The sequence below is a fragment of the Trachemys scripta genome, chromosome 1, assembly GCF_013100865.1.
Source record: "Trachemys scripta elegans isolate TJP31775 chromosome 1, CAS_Tse_1.0, whole genome shotgun sequence".
Classification (NCBI taxonomy): Eukaryota; Metazoa; Chordata; order Testudines; family Emydidae; genus Trachemys; species Trachemys scripta.
Genome location: NC_048298.1, coordinates 134,132,977 through 134,155,169, shown reverse-complemented (window position 1 = coordinate 134,155,169; position 22,193 = coordinate 134,132,977). Strand labels below are relative to the sequence as shown.

The window sequence follows — 22,193 nt, the reverse complement described above, 5'->3', positions numbered from 1 at the left end:
CAACTCTCTATTACTCTGTAGCAGCTTTGAGGTCTGATTTAAGAAATCCTCAGCAGAGAGCTCATCCCTAGTTCTTCTGAGGGAAAACAAAGGGTTAGTTAAATTATGGCTCTCTAAACATAACTGAACATAATCATCAGGACCTACCCTACCATTAACGTCATCGAGAACTAACTGTATCCCCCTGTATACGGCTTCAACAACCTGCTGAGGTGAATTTATTTGCTCAAGATTGACAAAACAAAATTCCTCACAATACACCGATCCCCCAAATCTAGGTAATTCATTTTGCCAGCTCCTCACTCTCTCCATATACACCTCTGTATTTTCAGGGTTACTTGGGGGTTCCTCTAAAGGACCATCAGTGGCATCTCCTACGTCAGAGGTTATTTGAGAGTCAGACTCTGAGGGGCCTCCATGAGGGTCATTAGGAGTAGATGGGGACCCATCTAGAGAGCCTTTTGGGGAATTTTCTAAATCAGACTCTGCGTGAGAGACACCATCACCCCGCAGGCCAGATTTCACCTCCTCATTTTCAGATGAGCCAGTTTGAGAGCCTCCAGTAGGAAGCATCTCTTTTTGTTGTTTTTTTTCTCATTACCTCTTTAGCCTTTTTAAAAAAATGTACAGAGACCCTGGCCTGGAACTTTTTGGCAGCAGTCTGTTTATCCCCCAAGTGCTGTCCCCCCTTTTGTTTACACATGAGTTGATGTGTACTCTTGAGTTTGCCCCTTTTGCCCAGGCCCCTTTCCACGAATAGTCACACCAGCTCAGAGCCACCCTTTGAAAAAATTGAAGTATTTTTCAAAAAGTTACCCGCAAGAGCTTTTGCATTTTTGATGTAGTTTCCAGCCCTCCTTTCTTTTAGAACCCCTGAGGATACAGCGTCCACCAGTTTTCTGAATGTAGCATCATATTTTTCCCAAATACTAGAATATAGGGGAACTGTGATGAGCTTATGGTGTTGGGAGAATGGTTTGTCAGTCCTTGGTTTTTTAGTCACAAACCCTAGAGCATGTGCTCCGGGTTTGTGAATGTGGGTGTTTTCGCTCACAGTTTTCTCAGGGCTTGGTGTGGTGGTGACCCCTGAGGAACTGGAGTTGTGTTTGCGTGGTTGCAATACCTCAGCACCTCAGAAGCTGTCAGTCCTTGCTTTTTATTCACAACCCCTAAAGCATGTGCTCCTGGTTTGTGAATGTGAGCATTTTCACTCTCAGTTTTCTAAGGGCTTGGTGTGGTGGTGGCCCCTGACAAACTGGAGTTGTGTTTATGTGGTTGGCTTTTACCAGAGTCTTTTGTTTTGTCCTTGGGTTTGACTTATATGAGGATTGGACTGCCCTGATGCTTCATCTGCACTCTTGTGCTGTTTTGTGTTGGCATTGTTAAAGGTCTCAAAGCAGATTCCTGGTTCTTTGGCGAATCTGGTGGAGGTGTCCCTGTAGCTCTGACTACAGAATTGTCAGGAGAGCTGCACATGCCTGATTGGGGGGAAAAACATTTTACTAAACTTAACTTTACCATCTCCCCCCCCCCCCCCTGCACACACACACACCTATGTATTTACTTAAAATACACAACCTCATAAAACAACCAAACCAATAAGCAAAATATATTTACTGGATTTCATCCATCCATCAGTCACTGATGCTGGAGAATTTTCCTTTTCAGCTGTCTCTTTCCTTTTTCTTTTGAGCTTGTTTACCCTTTGGTCTAAGGATCTCTCATGTTTTGACCCTACTGTGGAGCAGACAACATTATTATTATAAAACACATGAAACTGTCTTACAAACTTAAAAAATAAAATACTCATTATGGTGTTCTTCTATTTAAAAAGTCATAGCTTTAAAACAAAATAAACATTTTCTGGCGGTAAAATAAACACGGGTTTTGAGTTTATTTCTACCACTTTAAAAAAACAACAACAACCCACACACATTTTTAAAAACACATCTCATTTTGCAGAATAAAAACCAAACTGCTTTAAAAAACAACTTTTAAAATTCATTTTAAAACACATTTTGCACAGAAACCCCTGTTAGTTTGAAACACACCAAACCAATAGTTTGCAGCCATATACACTTTTTAAAAAAACATAAACATGTTTTGCATAAACTCAGACACACACACACACCCACCAGCAGTTTAAAACACCAAACCAACAGTTTGCAACAAAATGCTTTTTTAAATACCCACACTTATCTCTAGCTTAGGCCCCTGAATCAATTTAAACATTAAAGCCAACTCTTTTAAGTAGACAAACAACCCCATTTTTTAAAAAAAATACATCTCATTGGTTTTTATTCTGAAAATAAACTGCTTTTAAAAAAACAACTTTTAAAAATCATTTTGCACAGAAAAACACTGTGTTAGTTTGAAACACACCATGCCATCAATATGCAGCCATAAAACCCCAGTAGTTTAAAACCAACAGTTTGCAACAAAATAATTTTCAATAAACCCACATGCATTTAAAAGCCAATTGCAAAATGTTACCTTCTACCACAGGATAAAGGGTTGCTGGCACATGGCTGTTCTGTTTCCCCCCATGCGTATTTGGGCCTTTGGGTTAAAGAACAAGCAAACAATTTAGTTAGTATTATTCCCTAAATGCATCAAACCCCTATGCAATCTGTGTAATACCTGAAGTTTTTTTAATTTAACAGCATTAAGCACAACTATAGTTAAAAATGGGTTTTGTTATTTACCTTGGCCTGGTGGTGAAATGCAGCTTAAAGTTACTGGTTCCATGCTAAACAGATCACACTGCAATAAAGATAGGTACTATTATTTAGTAAGAACAGCATGGCCAAAGAGTGACATTATAATACATATTTTCAGAGTTAAAAACAGGGAGCCTACCTTCTCTTGCAGTCCAGCAGCAATTCAATTCAAGATAGTTTCTGTTGAAAGAGGACAGTCTCCAAAAAACTAAGATTTTTATACCATTCTGACCCTACACTGGCAAGTTTGTGCACAGTAAAGCAGCTTTGAGCACTGTAACTCCCAAGGTGTACACACTGCCAAGCCACTTAGTGCACAGAAACTGCGCAGATGAAGCGCTCTAAAAATACCACCCCGACGAGAGGCGTAGAGCTTTCTGCGCTGGGGCTACAGCGCTGCGGTGCCAGTGTAGACACCGTGGTGATTACAGTGGTGCAATTGGCCTCCGGGAGGCGTCCCACAATGCCTGTTCTCACCTTTCTGTCCATTGGTTTGAACTCTACTGCCCTGCCCTCAGGTGACCAACTATCAGCCCCACCCCATACATTCCTTTGCAAATCTGAAAGCCCCCTTCCTGTTTGCTCGGTGATGCATGCTGTAATCTCAGTGCCTCTTTCCAGGTGGCCATGCCTCCTCCACACACCAAGTGATCCCCCGCTTGGAGCAATGCTGAGCTGCTGGACCTCACCAGCATTTGGGGAGAGGAGGCAGTGCTGTCCCAGCTGCACTCCAGCCGTAGGAATTATGATTCCTATGGACAGATTTCTAGATGCATGATAGAAAAGGGCCATGACCAGTACACATTGTAGTGCAGGATCAAAGTGAAGGAGCTGTAGAACACCTACCACAAGGCGTGGGAGGCAAACTGCCGCTCCAGTGCTGCGCCCACAAGCTGCTGGTTCTGCAAAGAACTGGACGCGATACTTGGTGGCGACCCCCCCTCCACTGCAAAGGACCCTGTGGATACTTTGGAGGCTCGTGTGCCAGTCGAGAGTGGACCGAGCTGGGAGGAGGCAATCTTGGATGAAGAGAGGGAGGAGGAACCCAGAGGCACAGGATGACTCGGAGGCCAGAGATGCATGCAGTCAGGAGGTCTTTTCTACCCTGGAGGAGCCTAGCCAGTCACAGCAGTCGGAGCTTGGTGAAGCGCAAACAGGAGAGAAGGCCCCTGATAAGTGGATCTAATTTTGGGAATTGCTGAAGCGAGTTGTTGGGGGCAGGAGGGTTGCAGAAAGCAGGCTTGTCTCCCACCTCATGCCTAGCCTGAGCGGCAGAACAGGCTGTTGATAGATTCCCTCACTTCACAAGAATCTCCCTCAGAGATCTCCAGGAAACTCTCGTGGAGATACTGGGCAATCCTCTCCCGCAGGTTCCTCGGCAGAGCTGCTTTGTTTCTTGCCCCATTAACGGTAACTTTCCCAACTCACTGTGCTGTCATGGGGGGGTGGGGAGTGGAATCATTGCTGCACACAGGCAAGCCACATAGGCACCAGGGCAGAAGCCACAGGCTTGGAGAAGACCCTCCCTTGATTCCCTGCTCATCCTCAGCAGTGAGATATCTTCCATAATGATCACCTCCTGTGGAAAGTGTGGGGAAAAGAATGATTATCAGGCCCACTCTGCAGTGCTGGCTCTCCCCAAGTGCCCAAGAGTCATGTGCCCAGTGTACAACAGGATCTTGTAACAGTGATTTACCCTGCCCTTGAGGCTACTCACTGTTGTGGGGGTCTTGTGGCTCATGTGTGCTTGGCTGGGGTCGGCCAGTTAGTGACGAGTGTGTGAGTACTGGCTGTGTTTTAAAGCACTGCAACAGTGTTGTCTGAGAATACTGCTTCAGTAAAACATTGCATTTAAACTTTACAGAGATAATCTTGGGAGCACAGCCTCCCTCTTTGTTATTGGCGGAAGAATGGCTGCACAGAATTAGAAAGCATCTGAGAGGAACTAAGAAGGACTTTCTGCGTGGGCTTATGTGGACTTCGCCGCTGAGAAAAAAGAATTGAAGGAGTTGCGGGACAGCAAGAAGAGGGACTGAAAGGAGAATGCAGCACACCAGAAAGAAACTGCAGAGCGGCTCTTAACAAGTGGACATGCTCCACTGTGCGCATAGGACTTGGCTTCTCCTACCCCAAAACCCCAGGCCTCAATGGTTGGAGCTAAAGGAGATTCTCCACTAGCTGTTAGCAGTATAGAGCCTACAACTAAGCACTGCTGATTCCATCCAACTATGCCCTGCATTGCACACATACACTAGACAGTTGAGTACAGTGTTAGTGCTGTTTATAATGGGGATGATTCACATTTGCTCCCTGCACCCCTTTAGCCACCTTGTTGTTAGAGGGATGAATAGAAACCACAACATGCATATGAACAATGAATAATTTACATGGCAATTGCCACATTGAAGCAGCCATTGTAAGTACACAGGGTTATCTCCAGCCTAGGGGGACCATACATCCCATTTTGGCCAGGACAGTCCCTTTTTTAAGCCCTGTCCTGATGTTTTTGGTAAAAGTGGGCATTTGTCCCATTTGCTCTTGTGTTGTGGTGGGGGGGAAGGGGTGATGCTAGCCCAAAGGGACAGGCAGGGCTCAGGTACATTACCTCCCTCACCCTGCATGAAACTTACCATGCTTCATGGAAACACCCTTTCTGTCTCTAGGTGTTTATAGGACACCCAGCACTGTAGAAACCAGGCACTGTATTAAGAGGCCTCCCCTCATGGCCTATCGCTCAAGGGGCCTCTCTCTCTCCATGATGTAATTAAGTAATCACAATGGAACAGGTAAATCAGAAAGGTCCTCACAGGCTAGTCATGCTCTGGAGAAGAACATTTCCTCATTTGTGGTGCAGACTGATCCAGTCTCTCTGGTTTCAGTTATGCCGGGAAGAGCAATCGCTCCAGCATGGCCATTGTTGATGTCAAGATGCTCTCAGGCTTCATCCCTCTCAGATCATCCCTGTGGAAGGTAAAGGATGGGAGCAACGTGAATAAACCACCCCATGGGCAGAGCGGGTTACAGGCTGTTATACCCTGGGCTGGATAAAAGGAGGGCCCTGGCCAGCCAACCAGTGTTCTGAGCCATGCGGGTGTAACCCCCAAGGAGATTACATAGATCCCTGGAGCTCTGTCTGCTGGCAGCTCAGGGAGGAGGAGCCAAGGCAAACTCAGAGTCTGCCCGGCAACCAATAGGGAGTGAGATGCCCCTCCCAGGGAGTTCAGGAGAGGGGAGAAGCCATTTTGGAGAGTCGGGAGCCAGCCAGGGCCAGGGCAGGACTGGCTGTGTGGGGAGCTGGTGAGTCCCAGGCCTGCAAGCAGGGTTCCCCCTGAGAACTGGCCTCTAGGGACCTGACAGCCGATCCCTCACCTGGGATTTCTTTCCCCACGGATGAGTCCCAATTGATGGCGTTTGCTGAGAAATTTCCCAGCCAGGCTGGGTTCACCTCCAGCTCCCTAGGTGAGACTAGTCACCACATGGTCAGCTCTGCTAGTCCAGGGAAGCTGCCTGCTGAGTGTGTGACTGGAGGCTGGGCTAGGAGGCTACAGTTTGGATGTTGTATAATCTACACCTTGCGCCCTGCAACCCTTTGTGGTGAAGGGAAATCCTGGGACAAACGCAGCCTGATTCCTGCTTGAGGAGGATCCCTGACAGCAGACAGCAGCCCCTCTGCAGTGACTGAAGAGTCCAGCGTCATCTTCAAACCTGAAGATCATTCATGGAGTTCGTGAGTGCACCGTCTTTTAGTTAGTTAGTCAGGGAATTTGTTTTGGGGACCCCCTATTCCCTGAACTGTGTCCTCAAGCCAGGGAGTAAGGGTTTGACGATTTTATAACCTGCTGCTTATTATACCTGTGGAGGGATTCACCACCTCCTCCCACTTGTGGGTCTTTGGGGCTGTACTGAACTCAGTCAGCCACACTGCTAAACCACTGCAGAGAATTTTATAGGTCATCAAGGGCCCCAGCAAAGTACGTGTACCAACAGGACACTAGTTTTACACTTGTTACATCAAGTCATGGGTATTTTCAGTGTGGGCACCGGTGACCCTAAAAATAGTGTTTCACCCTGTTATGTTGTATTTGTTGCCTGTTTAATATAATTATTGTGTTGAATATATTTTTATGTGTTGTGTTATTTTTTGGAAGTCTCCAACTATCTGGCAAGTAAGAGGGGATTACTCTGTAGTTAGAATTTTCCACCCAAACTGCCCTGGTGACCCTGACAGGAAGGAGCGAGGGGGGTGGAGGCACCGCCAAATAATTTCATAGGAAAAAAAAAAAGAAAAAAGATGCACCCTGCTGAGTGGGTGGTGGGATCCAAAAGAACCCTGTCCATCAAAACCTGTAAGTGGATTGCCATTAAAGGAGGTAACCAGGTGGAGAGGGGCGCTACACGGGCATTCACTGGAGCCCACCTGGCTCAGGACACATTGCCATCCCCTTCATTCCATACAACCAGTAACCCACTTAATGAAACAAAGATTATACCCAACCTGTGTGTGGATTTCCTGATGAACTGCTAAAAAGTAGTTTAGACTGTGTGTGTGTGATTGCCTCTACTCTCCCCAGCTAAGAAAATGGTGGATCATAATGTCATCACATGGCTATTTCTGCAGAATCTGGGACACTTCTTGTGTTTAATGCTTGTTAATAATGGATCCTCTTTCCCATTTCCTTCTTTAAAGCTTCAGGATCATCATGTGATGATGCTGGTGGAAACCAAGAACAACCGTGTCTCCTTCTACATTGAGAACATAAATTCAAAGAGAGATTTTTTCCCCTGATGTTATATATGTCTACAAGCTTTAAATCATTGCATTATGAAAATTTTTGGTCTCAGGACCAAAAAATCTTAACAAGACAATTGTAAAGAAACTGATCAGGTGAACAGGGACTCTCTGGGGTGATGGTGCCATGCAATGTGGGAGCCCCATGTATTTGGAATCCACCTGAGTAGATCTTTGGTGGAGAGAAATTGATATTAAAAGAAAACATCTAATGCCCTCCTCTGTCCTCCCATTCCCAGTTCTCACAGAAGAATATCAGTTTCTCTTTCTCAGCTGAGCAAGAACTTTCTGTGTCCAACATAAAACCAGCTTCAGTGCTGATCTATGATTTCTATGAAATAGGTAGGAGGCCTGGCTGAGATCTTTTTCTATTTCCACTAAACTGGGTGGTGTTTGTTTTCACTTTGCTGCTGGTACCTTACCACAATTGACAGAGGGCCACTCCCAGCTTGTTTGTTGGATGTTAGCCCCATGTCCCTCCCAGATGGGACCAAAGAACTCATTGGAACTCACCAGACACTGCCTATATATTGTAGCTCTGCCTTGGGAATTGATCATTCCAAAATGGGGAGATTTCAAGAGAGTTTCATCAAATATTTACTGACTTACTGAACATGTCAGATTCTGCCCATGAGTTTGTCGATCAGCTGTGAAGACAGGTCATTCTGAAACAAGGGAGGCTGTGACCCTGGAACCTCTTGGTGCCAACTGGCAGAAGACAGAGGGGTGAATAAGGATTACATCGATCCCCCGTGGGTCTGGTATTCACATATTAGTTTGCCAAAGAGTGTCATATAAGGTCTTTACTGAAATCCCATGTGTCATTGGTCCTCAAAATTATTGCAAAAGGTATGTGTGGTTCATATGCAAGGAGTTGTGTGTATATACTGAAAATTATGTTATAAGGTCTGTGAGTTGCGTCCACCCACCAGAAGTGGATATTTTTTCTTTCAGCCAGAAGATGTTTACCTACCTGTCTACATGTAAATTAATTACTGTATACTTCATAATCAACACCTGTGTACAATTTGAGCAAAATGTTATTCAAGTGGTTGCAAAAGCTCCAGTGAAGACAATGGATTATTAGGCTATAACTGTAGGGACAGAAACAAACTGTGCATCTTTCCAGTGAGGAGGCAAGAGGGCAGTGTACTTGTCTCATGAATGTACAATCACAGCCAAGCTTGGCTGTAATACACTGGAAGAGTTTTGTGTGAGCTTTTGCTCTATATGATGTGACAAGTTAAGTTTAGGCTCTAGAATGCATATTATGATATTTAATATGTAACTCTGTTTCCAATATTTTGTGGGAGAAAAACAAGTCCTCACTCTGAGTTTGGAGCAACAAGCCAGAGGCAGGTTTATTTCGAGCAACTGCAATATGCACAGGAGAGTACACATGGCAGGTCTCCATTAGAGAAACAATTAGGGCAAGCATTTATACCTTTTGTTACAGACAATAATGATCAACAACCGCATCTTGTTTATACATATTCTTTTTGATATCTTACTTTTCTCAGCAATTCCTGCTACAGTCTGTATTCCATTCTTATCTAACACAAGGTCGAAAAACAGTATCTCTTACAGGTTTTTTTTCCCACTCGCATTCCACTTAACCAGGCCCTCCCTTGAAATCTCGCGTTATAAGGGCTAATGTTAGCCTGACTCTTGCTCTATTCCTAGAAACTAAGATATCTGCATTCAAATTATCTTTATCCTTTTCTCTGCTTCCACACTCCCACTTTTTGTGCTTCCAGCACAACTATCAATCTTAAACCTCCATGTTCATCAAACCTTGTATTTCTGATTCTAATGGTTCAGCCTCATGGTTTTTTTTTTTTTGGATGCAACGACAATGCATGGTTAGTATGAACATAGAAGATGCTAGTATTATTACATCCTTTACAACAACAATAACCTAATCCCAAACTAAACAACAACAATAAAAGCATTAACATTCCTATTATAATAATATGATGGGGTCGTTATATAACCTTAGTCACAAAACACAATACATCATACTTAGTACATAAAATAGACACTATGGGCTGTATGAAAAGCATACTTTTCAATTTGATATATGTTTTGGAGCATATGAATTTTCCCTTGTAATTCAGAAATTTTCTGGATTTCTGGTAGGAGTGAAAGCAAATTTTGGAACTGATCAGGAACTAAGGCAGTCCAATTAAAGGATATCTGAAACTTAAGGGCTGATTGTAAAATTCAATCCGCAGGCCAATAAAGAATATTATTGCCTGCAGCAGTGGTGAGATTAAAATGTATGTCTTGCAAAGTGGTAGCCTTAACATACACACATCTATCATTAGCTTGGAAAAGCAGGTGTTCTGTCAGGGTAGTTCCTTGTCCCTACCCTCCCAGCAAACGTTGTCATGAACAGTGACAACTTCCCCAGGCTTCAGTTTACATACGCACTGAAGTATGTGGGTTCTAATGGCCAGAGTGTCCATTGACTCCCTATCCCTATCCAAATGTCTGGTGTTATTCCAGGAGCACTGATCATAAATCGATTAGTCATACCAGGTAGTTTAATTTCCCAAATGTCTCAGTGAATTATTCAATCCCACATGCATCCTCCCCATGGACCCGGCAGGATTCAGTATGTGGGAGCCCAATCGGTCCGTATGCTTGGAAGGAGCATTGCAAATGTCTGCACTTCCACCCAGAAAATCTCCAAGTATGTCTCCATGGCCACAGATCAGATGGCATTCCTGAAGCACTGGTAAGGGCAGTGGGCCAAGCCTGATGCTCAAGGTCACTCCGAATGGCCATTAGCTGGTCATTCAGGAAATCCTAATTTTCTGAACATGCCATATCCCACTGCAATGCCTTACCAGTCTCAGTGATATTTAGCACCATCGTTGTCAGCAGTTTCTGGATCATTGAACTAAGGGCAGAAATAACATGTAATTCACCAACCCCAGGCTGCACCTGGGTTAACTGTGCTCCAGTAATAAGGCCTGGGGCCTTTTCCAATTGGCCCAATTTCTCTTCATGCTGTTGGTCTTTATAAATATTCCAAACTGCTGCTGCACTATTGGCGACATCCCATAGGGATCACTAAGGTGTAAAGGCCTTGGCTATTTCGGTTTCATCAGAGTATATGGTATTATCTGTATTAGGATGTGTTACAGGGGTGGTAGTGGTAATGAGGATAAGGGCAGGGGCAGTGGTCTTGGCAGCAAGGTGCCTTCGGTATTTGTCATCTGAAAGCCAGTTAGGTAGGGCTATACATGCTGAAGGTACTTGTCCGAAAGCACAGAGCCCAGTCCCCGGAATAAACCCAAACCATCACTCAATACCACAGTACCAAGTGCGGTTCCCAAAAATTCCTCCCTGCCAGGTTACGATACTCCATCTCTTCCACCAGGGCCAATTCTTAATATCTTTTGTAGACAAGAATCCCTGGACTTTGCTGGTTTCAGCGGAACAAACATATCTTCTTCTTCTTTCCTGGAACAGTCATAGTTCAGCATCATACAGGGAAGAGGTTACCAGCACGTCACCCTGTAATAACGGGGTTCCTCCAGCAGATGGTGAATGTATGGTGGTTCTGTTAGTGGACAAGGGAGAGGTTACCAGCACTTCTCCTGCTGTCCAGAAGGAGGAAAAAAGTACCAGAAGGAGGGACAGGCTGATCAGCAGTCACAGGGTCATCTCGAGGTGGAGGGGCCTTCTTCCAGTGAGATGCATGTGTCCAGGCAGTTAGTCCTTGGCACTTCACAGCGATGTTGGTTCCAGCGAATGTCAGGGTTGCTCAGGATCCTTGGGTAGTGCTTCTTTCACCTGTGTATAAAAAGACCTGACACAAAAAGGCCCAGTTCGTCACAAGGTGCCACTGGAAGCTCCAACAGGCATCCTGTCAGAATCTCATGAGGGCTGAATCCAGTCTTTATATTAGGAGTGTCCCTCATATTCATCAATGCTAATGGGAGGGCATCTGGTCACTTTAAGTTCTTCTCAGCACAAATCTTGGCTAGTTTATTTTTCAAAATCCCATTTTATGTTCCACTGTCCCGGCAGACTGCGGATGGTGGGGGCAGTGGAGGTTGTGCTGAATCTGCAAAGCTGCACATAACTCTTTTACAATCTGTCCAGTAATACTCACAGGTATGCCAAATCGTGGTACAAAATCCTTAAGCAAAAGTTTCACAACAGTCTTGGCATCTGCCTTTCTGCAAGGGAAGGCCTCAACCCAATTTGAAAATACATCAACTACAGCTAATACATACTCATAATTACAACATTTAGACATTTGAATAAAATCAATCTGAATATTCACAAAAGGTCCCCAGGGAGGGGGATGCACTGCCTGCCTAACCTTGACAGCTTTACCAACATTGTGTTGCTGGCAGATCGTACATTGTTGGCAATAGTGCTGGGCCACAGAGGAAAAATCCCGTGCAAATCAGTCTCATCTAACTGTAGCAGCCATCCCCCCCGCTTTGCTCAAAATAGGGCAAGAGCACCTGAGGCACAACCAGGAGACCGTCCAGGGAGCGCCAAAGGTGATCAGGGTGTAAAGTGCACCCAGCAGCACTCAAGAACATTTCTCAGCTTTTGGTGCAGCTTCTGTCACGTATATTAAAACCTTAGTATTTCCTGATAGTATCCAAACCACTTTGTATTCCAAGTTGGATAAACAAGTATCTGTATTTAGCTCTAACCCTTCCATTTGGTTTTTAACTGGGCTGTCTTGTAGAAAATTAAACACAATTCTAGCCACAAAACAAAACACCACAAGGACATAGGATACAGAACACAATTTCTATTGTGCCAGTAAATGCATAGTATGTTGGATTGCTCTTTAACTGGCATTAGCTTTTTCTAATTTTCTAAAAGGCAAAAACATATTTCTACCCCTTCTGGGGCGACCAGTCATTGTTTAAAATATTTCTTTCTTATACAAATGCCCTTGCTGATTGCAGGCAAGACAGAGGAATTACCCTCATATTTTTCTGTGTTTGTTTCATAGGCAGGCCAGGTTTCAGTGGCTTCTACCTTATCAGTTAGGTAGTTTGCATTAGCACACAGATGCTTTCTGGCTCGCTTTTAGATCCAGAGCCATTCACAAGTTAAAAACTTTTACGTAAAAGGGACACAATTAACTTTTATCAGAGTTCTGATTGCCTGTTACCTTTAACTCCTAGTTTCAAAAACACACAGTAATCCAAAAAGGAAAACACATCTATTGTAGCCCCTTTGAGCCTAATAGGATTTTAATTAGGTAGCATTGCATATTTGCATTTTCCTCCCTTTTACAATATACACTACACATGTTCTTTTCCTTGACATTCCTTTTATACAATTTGGGTGGTTAAATTCCAATAGACACCCCGTATGTTTTCTCTAAGCTGACTAAAATGTTCATAGCCAAATGATTTTAATTAAATAGTCTCTTTGCCTAGATTTATTTACAGACATTTCTTTGGAAAAGGCCCCATTTTCCCTTCAGAATGTCTGCAAAAAAACCAAGAATTCCTTTTCCTTTAACACTGTTACAATGTTCAACTGATAATTCCCTCCAGCAACTACACAGTTAACTTCTCACTCTCTTTCCTTAAATCACTTGCTTATTTTCCCAAAACGATACCCCAATCAACTCAGCTTTTACCATTCAAATTATTATTCCAGGGGTTTAAATTCCCCATGCCTATATTTACTGCTTTCCCTTAGTCCTGCCACTATGCTCCTCAGGGCTTCCAACTGGTTTTCCATTTTTTTCCCCTTCCCTTCTCTGCCTGTCTGTCTGATTGTCTGGGTCCGATCCTTTTTTCTTTGCTGCGCTGTCCCTTTCCACTGGCACAGGCTTGTTCCACTACCAATTTAGCAAGGAGGGTGGTCTTCTCAACTAACCCCCACCCCTCCTGGTCCTGTTCTTGAACATTCTCACTCACAAGGCTACCTGAGTCCTCCCCCATGAGGCTTATCACCTGAACAGAACGCATGGCCAATTGGCATTTTAACTGTTAAATTTTTCTAGCTGTCAGGCACACATCTCTTTCCTTTTCCCCCAACTCCTCTTATTGCCCGGTCCTGCTACAACCGGGGGTAGACCCACCTGCAACCCTTCCCCCCCCCCCTTTTTTTTTTTATACTCACGAACACGCTGCCTGGGCTGGCCAGGCCCGGGGGTAGGAGAGACAGAGAGAGAGAGAGAGGTGGGCGGTGTACGGGGAGACTTTGGCAAACCAGTAAAGTGCCTAAAACCACTATGGCTTATTGTTAAAAAGCAACCTAGTCAGCAAACTATAAATTGGCCATTCAGCAATCTCAGCGTGACCAAGGCAGGAGGGGAGGAGATTTTGGGATGCTACAGAAAGGGCAGTTTGACCCCGCATCCTTCCTGATAAGAATTGTGTTGAAGTTGCTGATACATGCATTTTAAAAGAGCAGAATGTACCCCCAGGAATGTCTATTGGGTCTCTCAAGGCTGCAGACTCTGGAAAAACCCACACCTGGTTAATCAATAATCAGAAGGAACCTCTTGCTTGAAACTGCTTACTTAACAAGTTTTCTTTAAGGGACATGTCATTGTATTACTAATGTATAAATAAGGGGACTTGTTTGTGGGACTCTTCGGGACTGGTCTCTCCCTCTGGATGCATTTTGTGTTCCCCACCGGCAGACAGGCTGCCACTGTGCCACTCAAGAGCCACACTCAGCTTTGGTAATTATCAAGGGTTGGGGGTGTTTTACTAATCTTGTTGCGGACGTGTGTAAGTGCTTGAAACCAAGTAAAGGTTTAGCTTTAAGTGAAAGCACTCTTGTGTTGTCCTGTTTGTGCCAGCCATCTATCGGTCGGACGGCCGTGTCTCCCCTGATTTATTTCCTGACACCTCCTTGCACAGAGTAAAAGTTACCAAGAGCTTTGGGTTGAAAGAACCCCGTGTAACAGGTGGGAAGTTATCCTGTGCACAGGTTGGCCAGAGGTATGCTGCAAAAAATTTCCAACTTGCTTCCGCTCTTGGTTTTTTCCCCCGCCCTGGGATCTCTTGGGGCATCCCTTTCAGAGACCTTTGCTCAGTATTCCAGCCCAGGCCGGCTGCCTGTGGCTTCTTCAGCGTCCCCAAACCACACCGGCTCCAGGGTCGCAAAGGCAGACTGTTGGGTCTCACTGGGCAGCTAACCTTTGCAAATGTAATCTCAGTCCTCTAACTTGTGTTGCCTTTGTTTTGCCTCTGTCTGTATTTTTCACAGCCAGCTTGGTTTTTTGGTGCTTGGCATGCAGAGCAAGGCAGATTGTGTTGATTCTTGACCTTGGACACAGAGCAGCTTTCTCTTTATCTCTAGGCCAAGCTGAATTTTCGAATTAATCCGTTCCTTTCTCTCCTCCCTTCAGACTTAACTAATTGGGGATATAAGGTAGCAGAGGGAACTGCTCGGGTAGGGAGGCATCCAGATGCTTTGCATTTAGTTTTCAAATCCTGTATTTGAGTTTTTAATTTTTCCTAGGAGTCCTTCAAACTCCTCACTCGAGACTCATGGAGTCTTTGTAGCTTCCTCCCACCAATAGACAAATTGCTCCCACTGTTTATCAGAGGCTTTTGGTGATGTAAGTGTTCCTCTGAGGTATATAATTTTATCTAGATCGAAGGTACCTTCTAGTGGGAATTGTTTGGATGGATTATCACGCGTGTAAAAATTCCAATCCTCTAAATACCTGCAAGTCCTTGGGCCATAGTTCACATACATGTAATACGCAAGGGTGCCCTTCAATGGTGTGGGGAAATTCTTAGACTGCCCCCCCCCGCATTTTCCAGACACACAGGGGAGTGCCCTGTCCACTAGCGGTTCATGAACGAGGGAAGAGTTCCACACACACACAGGGAGGGCACCCTGTCCACTAGGTCAGCAGCTCATAAACTAGAGAAAATTCTCACTCTCTCGTATCCCCAGGGAAGGGTCCACTGGACCACGGGTTCCACCGACTAGCGGCTTATGTCCGGACCTGGTCAGCGGCTCATAAGTAAGGGAAACCGCTCAGCTGGGTCACAAGGTTCAGCTGATCCCCCCCCTTGCTTTCAGAACTCCCACATGGGATGGCCCTGGGGCGGCTGGAGTCAGCTTAGTCTTAGACCTGGTCAGTGGCTCATACCCCTCCCGCCTTCCATTCATTCACACACACACACATTCATTCCCCATATCTCAATGCATCTCATTTAACAATAACCTTAATTCATTATGTCTGGATTCAGTATAACCTTTCCCTTATTTTGAGGTGGTAAAAAACCCTCAGCACCGGTGCATTAACCTTGTTGAGGACCTCAGAACCACAATAACTAACTGACTTGAGGGCGGCAAAAAACTATTCCTCAGAACCACAATGACTAACCTTACTTGAGGGTGGCAACGAATTCCTCAGAACCGCTCTGCATCTGGTCTTGTTGCAAAACAATAAGTTCGGCTGTCATGAGTCCCAAAGGGACGGGCGGCCCCATGGGCAGTCGTCCTGCGACACCCCAATAAAGATTTCAAAAGGTCTCTTACCTCTATTATGGTGCCATGGGGTTCGCAGGGAACAGTCCAGAGTAATTTGTCGCTGTCTCAGTTGGGCGTTTGCCATCCGAGTCACGGCACCAAATTGTGGGAGAAAAACAAGTCCTCACTGAGTTTGGAGCAACAAGCCAGAGGCAGGTTTATTTCAAGCAATTGCAATATGCACGGGAGAGTACAAACAGCAGGTCTCCATTAGATAAACAATTAGGGCAAGCATTTATACCTTTTGTTACAGACAATAATGATCAACAACCGCATCTTGTTTATACATATTCCTTCTGATATCTTACTTTTCTCAGCAGTTCCTGCTACAGTCTGTATTCCATTCTTATCTAACACAAGGTCAAAAAACAGTATCTCTTACAGTTTTTTTTCCACTCGCTTTCCACTTGCCCAGGCCCTGCCTTGAAATCTCACGTTATTAAAGCTAGTGTTAGCCTGACTCTTGCTCTATTCCTAGAAACTAAGATATCTGCATTCAAATTCCCTTTATCCTTTTCTCTACTTCCACAATTTCTACTTCCTATGACGTGAATCTCTGTTCTTCATTAAATAAACTTATACTTAAGAACAAACATACCAGGCCAGACCACTTGTTCATCTAACTCAGTATCCTGTCTTCTGGTGGCCAATGCCAGATGCTTCAGTGGGAATGAACAGAACATAAGAACGGCCATACTGGGTCAGACCAAAGGTCCATCTAGCCCAGTATCTTGTCTTCCAACAGTGGCCAATTCCAGGTGCCCCAGAGGGAATGAACAGAACAAGTAATCCATTCCCTGTTGCCTGTTTCCAACTTCTGGCAAACAGAGGCTAGGGATACCACCCCTGCCCATCCTGGCTAATAGCCATTGATGGACCTATCCTCCATGAATTTATCAAGTTCTTTTTTGAACCCTGTTATAGTCTTGGCCTTCACAACATTCTCTGGCAAAGAGTTGTGTGAACAGGCAGCCATTGAGTGATCCATCCCCTGTCGTCCACTCACAGCTTCTGACAGTCAGAGGCCAGGGACACCCAGAGCCTGACCATCTTGGCTAATAGCCATTGATGGATCTATCCTCCATGAACTTATCTAATTCTTTTTTTAACACAATTATAGTTTTGGCATTCACAACACCCCCTGGCAACATGTTCCATGGGTTGACTTTTAATTGGGTGAAGACATACTTTTTTGGTTTTAAACCTGCTGCCTATTAATTTAAAAAAATAAAAATTAGTGTGTAATTTTTTTTAAAAAATCTAATATTTGAAAATAAATATTAAAAAAGCCATCATTTTTCTATTTTAATTTGTTTCCACAAAAAGGAAAATTTTGAAATGTGTGGTCTTCAAAACAACAATAATGATGAATACATTTTCATTAGAAAACTATTTGACTAGCTCTCCTGTCAAGGCTGATCCCCCACTTCGGCGCTTTGAGTACAGAAGGTGGGGGCCTGCAAGGATTTTAAAAATTAATACTGACCACGCCAGGCTTGTATTAAACTCCCAAGGTTACAGCTTTTCCCCTTGGAACCCAGGAAGGCGCACTTGGGAATTCCTTTCTGTGGTACCTTCAAGTCCTTTCACCATGCCCACCACCCCAGGGAAGAGCTGAGAAAGAAAATGAAGGAAATCAGCTGTTGCCCCCAGCTAATTAAACAACATATGTACAAACCTCTTAGGATACCAAAAATCCAATCCTGTTCTTAAGAAAGGTCAATTTTATTTTAAAAAAATACATTTGGAACTTAGGCATTTGCTAGATTTAAAAAACCCCACTTACAAAAATTAAACATCAAGAATAACCTTCTTGAGATCCAACTTAAAGGTTACAAGCAAAACAAAAAGCATTTGGAGTTAGCACAGAGGAGTCCACAAGCCAGTAAGAAATAAACAGAAATAAATCTAATTGCATCTTTCTAAACATTCCTGATCTACTTACATATCTGGGTTGTTAAATAAGTAGTTCTAGATATGATCTGATGATTTTCATATCTGGCCTTCAGCTTCTCACAGCATAACTGCTCCCTGTTCCCCTCTTTCCCGGAGAACAACAGCACACAAAGGGAAAGCTTTTTTCCCAATTTTAAAAAGCTCTAGCCTTCCCGTTGGCTCTTTTGGACAGGTGCCCACATCCTTCCTTTTACCTGGACTTTTTTTAACCCTTTACAGGTAAAGTAAGTAGAGAACAGCTACCAAGAGGGACTTTGTAGTTAACTGGCTGGCTGGGTGTTCATAAAAGGGAGCTACCTCCCCACCCCCCCATCCCCGCTTCATTTATCACATCTCCTCTGACATGCTTAGCTCTTGCAGGAGTTAGGCCCTGTCTACACTGGCAAGTTTCTGTGCAGCAAAGCAGCTTTCTGCACTGTAACTCCCAAGGTGTACACACTGTCAAGCCACTTAGTGCACAGAAACTGCACAGTTGTAGCACTTAAAAAAAATTATATATATATATATATTAATTATTTTTTTTAAATATTATATATATATTATTTTTTTAAATATTTATATATATATATAAACCACCCCTACGAGAGGCATACAGTTTTCTGTGCCGTGGTTACAGTGCTGTGGTGCCAGTGTAGACACCTTGGTCGATTACAGCACTGTGATTGGCCTCCGGGAGGTGTCCCACAATGCCTGTTCTTACCACTCTGGTCATCGATTTAACTCTACTGTCCTGCCCTCAAGTGACCAACTGTCTTCCCCACCCTTTAAATTCCTTTGGATTTTTGAAAGTCCCCTTCCTGTTCGCTCAGTGATGCATGCAGTGGTCTCAGCGCATCTTCCCAGGTGGCCATGCCTGCTTCACGCACCCGGTGATCCCCCACTTGGAGCAATGCCGAGCTGCTGGACGTCATCAGCATTTGGGGAGAGGAGGCTGTCCAGTCCCAGCTGCACTCCAACTGTAGGAATTATGATACCTATGGATAGATTTCACTATGCATGACAGAAAGGGGCCATGACCGAGAGACACTGCTGTGCAGGGTCAAAGTGAAGGAGCTGCAGAATGCCTACCACAAGGCGCAGGAGGCAAACTGCTGCTCTGGTGCTGTATCCTCACACTGCCTGTTCTACAAAGAGATGGACACGATACTTGGCAATGACCCCACCTCCACTGTGAAGACCACTGTGGATACTTCGGTGTCTCGTGTGCCAGACGAGGGTGGACCAAGCCAAGAGGAGGAAATCTTGGATGAGGATGTGGAAGGTGACCCAGAGGCAGAGAATGACTCAAAGGTCAGAGATGCATGCAGCCAGGAGCTCTTTTCTACCCCGGAGGAGGCTAGCCAGTCACAGATGTCGGATCTGGGTGAAGCGAAAGAGGAGAGGAGTCCCCTGGTAAGTGGACCTGATTTTGGGAATCACTGAAGCAAGTTGTTGGGGGCAGGAGGGTTGCAGAAAGCAGGCTTGTCTCCCACGGCTAGTCTGAGCAGCGGAACAGGCTGTTGATTGACTCCCTCACTTCATGGGAATCTTCCTCAGAGATCTCCAGGAAACTCTTGTGGAGATACTGCAATCTGCTGCCGCAGGTTCTTCAGCAGAGCTGCTTTGTTTCTTGCCCCATTATCAGTAACTTTCCCGCACCATCATGGGGAGGGGGGGAGAGACCATTGCTGCACACAGGTGAACAGCACGGGGCCAGGGCAGAAGCCACAGGCATGGAGAAGACCCTCCCTTGATTCCTTGCTCACCCTCAACAGCGAGATATCTTTCATAATGATCACATCTCCCCCTCTTCTTCTTACATTACTCCCAGGCCTGGCCAGTCTTGTTCTGTGCTTGTGTGAGTATGAAAGTGGGTTAGGGCTTGGGGCTCTAATGCTTTCCTTCTTTCCCTAAATGACATAAAAGCATTCCCAGAACTCTCTGCTGTATTTTATTATTTTATTAATAAAGCTTTAAAATTTAAACACTTGATGTGTTACGTCATCTCCTCCCCGAAGAATCCCGTGGTGTCAGCCTCATCACCTGACACTCCAAACAGATTGGTAACAAAAATCTGTCACAGCTGAATGGCTGCGCAGAATTAGAAAACGGCCAAGAAGAACTAAGTAGGACTTTCTACATGATGTTATGATGCACTCCACGGCCGAGAAACAGGAATTGGAGGACTGGCAGGACAGCGAGAAGAGCAATGGAAAGGAGAACGTGGCACACCAGAAAGAAGCTCCTGAGCAGCTCTTAAAGTTTATGGAGCACCAAGCAGATACGCTCCAGGCAATACTAGCTCTTCAAACCGAGCAGCTCCACGCCGACCCTCCCCTGCAGCCGCTGTCGCAAAACTGTTTCCCAGGTGCTCCCCAGATACCGCCAACACACTGTGCAACTGGGCTGCTTCTGGCGAATTTTTTATTATTATTATTAAAATACATTTTTCTATTTCAACAAAAAAAACAGTAAATCACCATACACAACAATCCTTAATGTTCCTGTACCCCATTCCCAAGTGGGGGCCCCTTGCAGATATCAATGAATGTCTTGGGGCTTGTTTGTTTGTTTTTTAAACATGTTTCTTTCATGCTTAAGGTTTGGGGGTTGTTTTTGAAATAAAATGTGTGTATCACAACCATAGTAAGCACCTACAGATACCCATAGATTTTAAATGTTTGATTGTCTTTAGAGCAAATACTTGTTCTAAAGTATAGTGGAGGTTTGTGAACCCTTGAAACATTTCAGTTTTGGGTTAGACCCTTGTTTATTTTTGTAAATATATTGTTTTAATGACTTTGATTTGTTAGAAAGAACCCATATCCTAGAACCCATAGTGTTCAACCAACTCCTGGGTTATATTTAAACTGTCCAATAGCGTCTGCGAACTCCTGAGCTTTTATTTCATTTCATTTTAACCAGAGCTCACCATCTCACCCACCTACGTCCCTCCCTCCCCTACTGTGGGCATACACCCATCAGATTTAATTATGGATCACTAATGCGATTAACCCTGATGGCAACAAGGGTGGGTAATCTCAATCACCCTGGCTATTCAGTGGGGGTGTGGTAAAAACCATTCAGTTCAACAAGGTGGGTCAGCTCTATTGTACTCAAACACATGTCTGAAGCACAAGATTCTACAACATACATTTCAGTTTTTTGCTGTAAATGGGTCTCTTTTACACAAAGACACAAGAGCTAAGGTCTCATAAACTATTTTTTTTTTATTTAAAAGACATACAGTTCCTTGAAAACAAACCAAGATGCTCCATCAAAACTTTTAGCTCACTTAAGGGCCACAGTGACCTTCTAACAGAAACAAAGATATCACAAAGTCCTTTTCAATAGATTTTTAAAAATGTACAGCTACCAAGTTTTATATCACATGTTTGTCCCCTCATCGTTCTCTAACTTAATCCTTTTAGATTTCTTACAAATAGTCTTTTTCTTAAGCAGGGTTCTTAACTTTTTATATGGACCAGACAGTCAATATAATGCTGAAAGCAGCATCTTCCGGTTTGGTCATTTTCTTTAAAACATGGTCAGGGTCTCCACTGAATTGCACAGCACTTATTAAGGTCACTCCTTGCACTAAATGTTCTTGAGTTGGGTTTCGGGGTCGGGTGTGGCGTATCCATCAATGACTATGCCAAAGGGCTCCCATCTGCTGCTCCCTCCTCCTCCTCGGAACTGTCACTGATGTAGCCCTTTCTCCATGGATGGTTGAAGTCCCTCAGGGATAAAACAAAATCTGAAGTTTTTATGGGGATGGGGAAAGAGTCCATGTTCCCTCTCGGTGATTCCACGATTTCTAAAACATGCATTCTTGGTAAGAGATGGCCTCTTCTTCCCGGCACTGAGACTTATGGGGTGGTGGTGCTGTGCTCTGATTGACAGAGGGGGGTGAGAAGAGTTCTTAGAGGGGTCACAAAACCCTCTTCTGGGCGGTTCATCCCGCCCCAGAACCTGCACTATTTTGGTCAAGTCTGTTCTCAGATAGGTCCTCTGTGGCCGAAACCCATCCCGATTGGTAGAGGGCAGTGGGGGGAGTTCTTAGAGGGGTCACACGAACCACTTCCGGACAGGTCATCCCACCCCAGAACTCCCCCCGATTGGTCAAATATCCTCTCAGGGGTGGGCCCCAGCAGCTGAAATCCCTCCTGATTGGTAGAGAGTGGTGGGAGGAGTTCTTAGAAGGGTCACATGACACACTTTGCTTCCGGTCATGTGTCTGGCTTGACTCC

General features: G+C 44.6%; 1 protein-coding gene across 1 annotated transcript in view; it reads left to right on the top strand.

The window, feature by feature from the left end:
* The first annotated feature begins 19,098 nt into the window (after positions 1–19,098).
* The window catches only part of LOC117873363 (scavenger receptor cysteine-rich domain-containing protein SCART1-like), a 29,686-nt gene continuing 26,591 nt past the window's right edge, over positions 19,099–22,193 (top strand). Inside the window, exon 1 of the mRNA XM_034762695.1 lies at positions 19,099–19,225. Coding sequence (XP_034618586.1) covers positions 19,099–19,225 — 127 coding nt within the window. The remainder of the gene's footprint in view (positions 19,226–22,193) is intronic.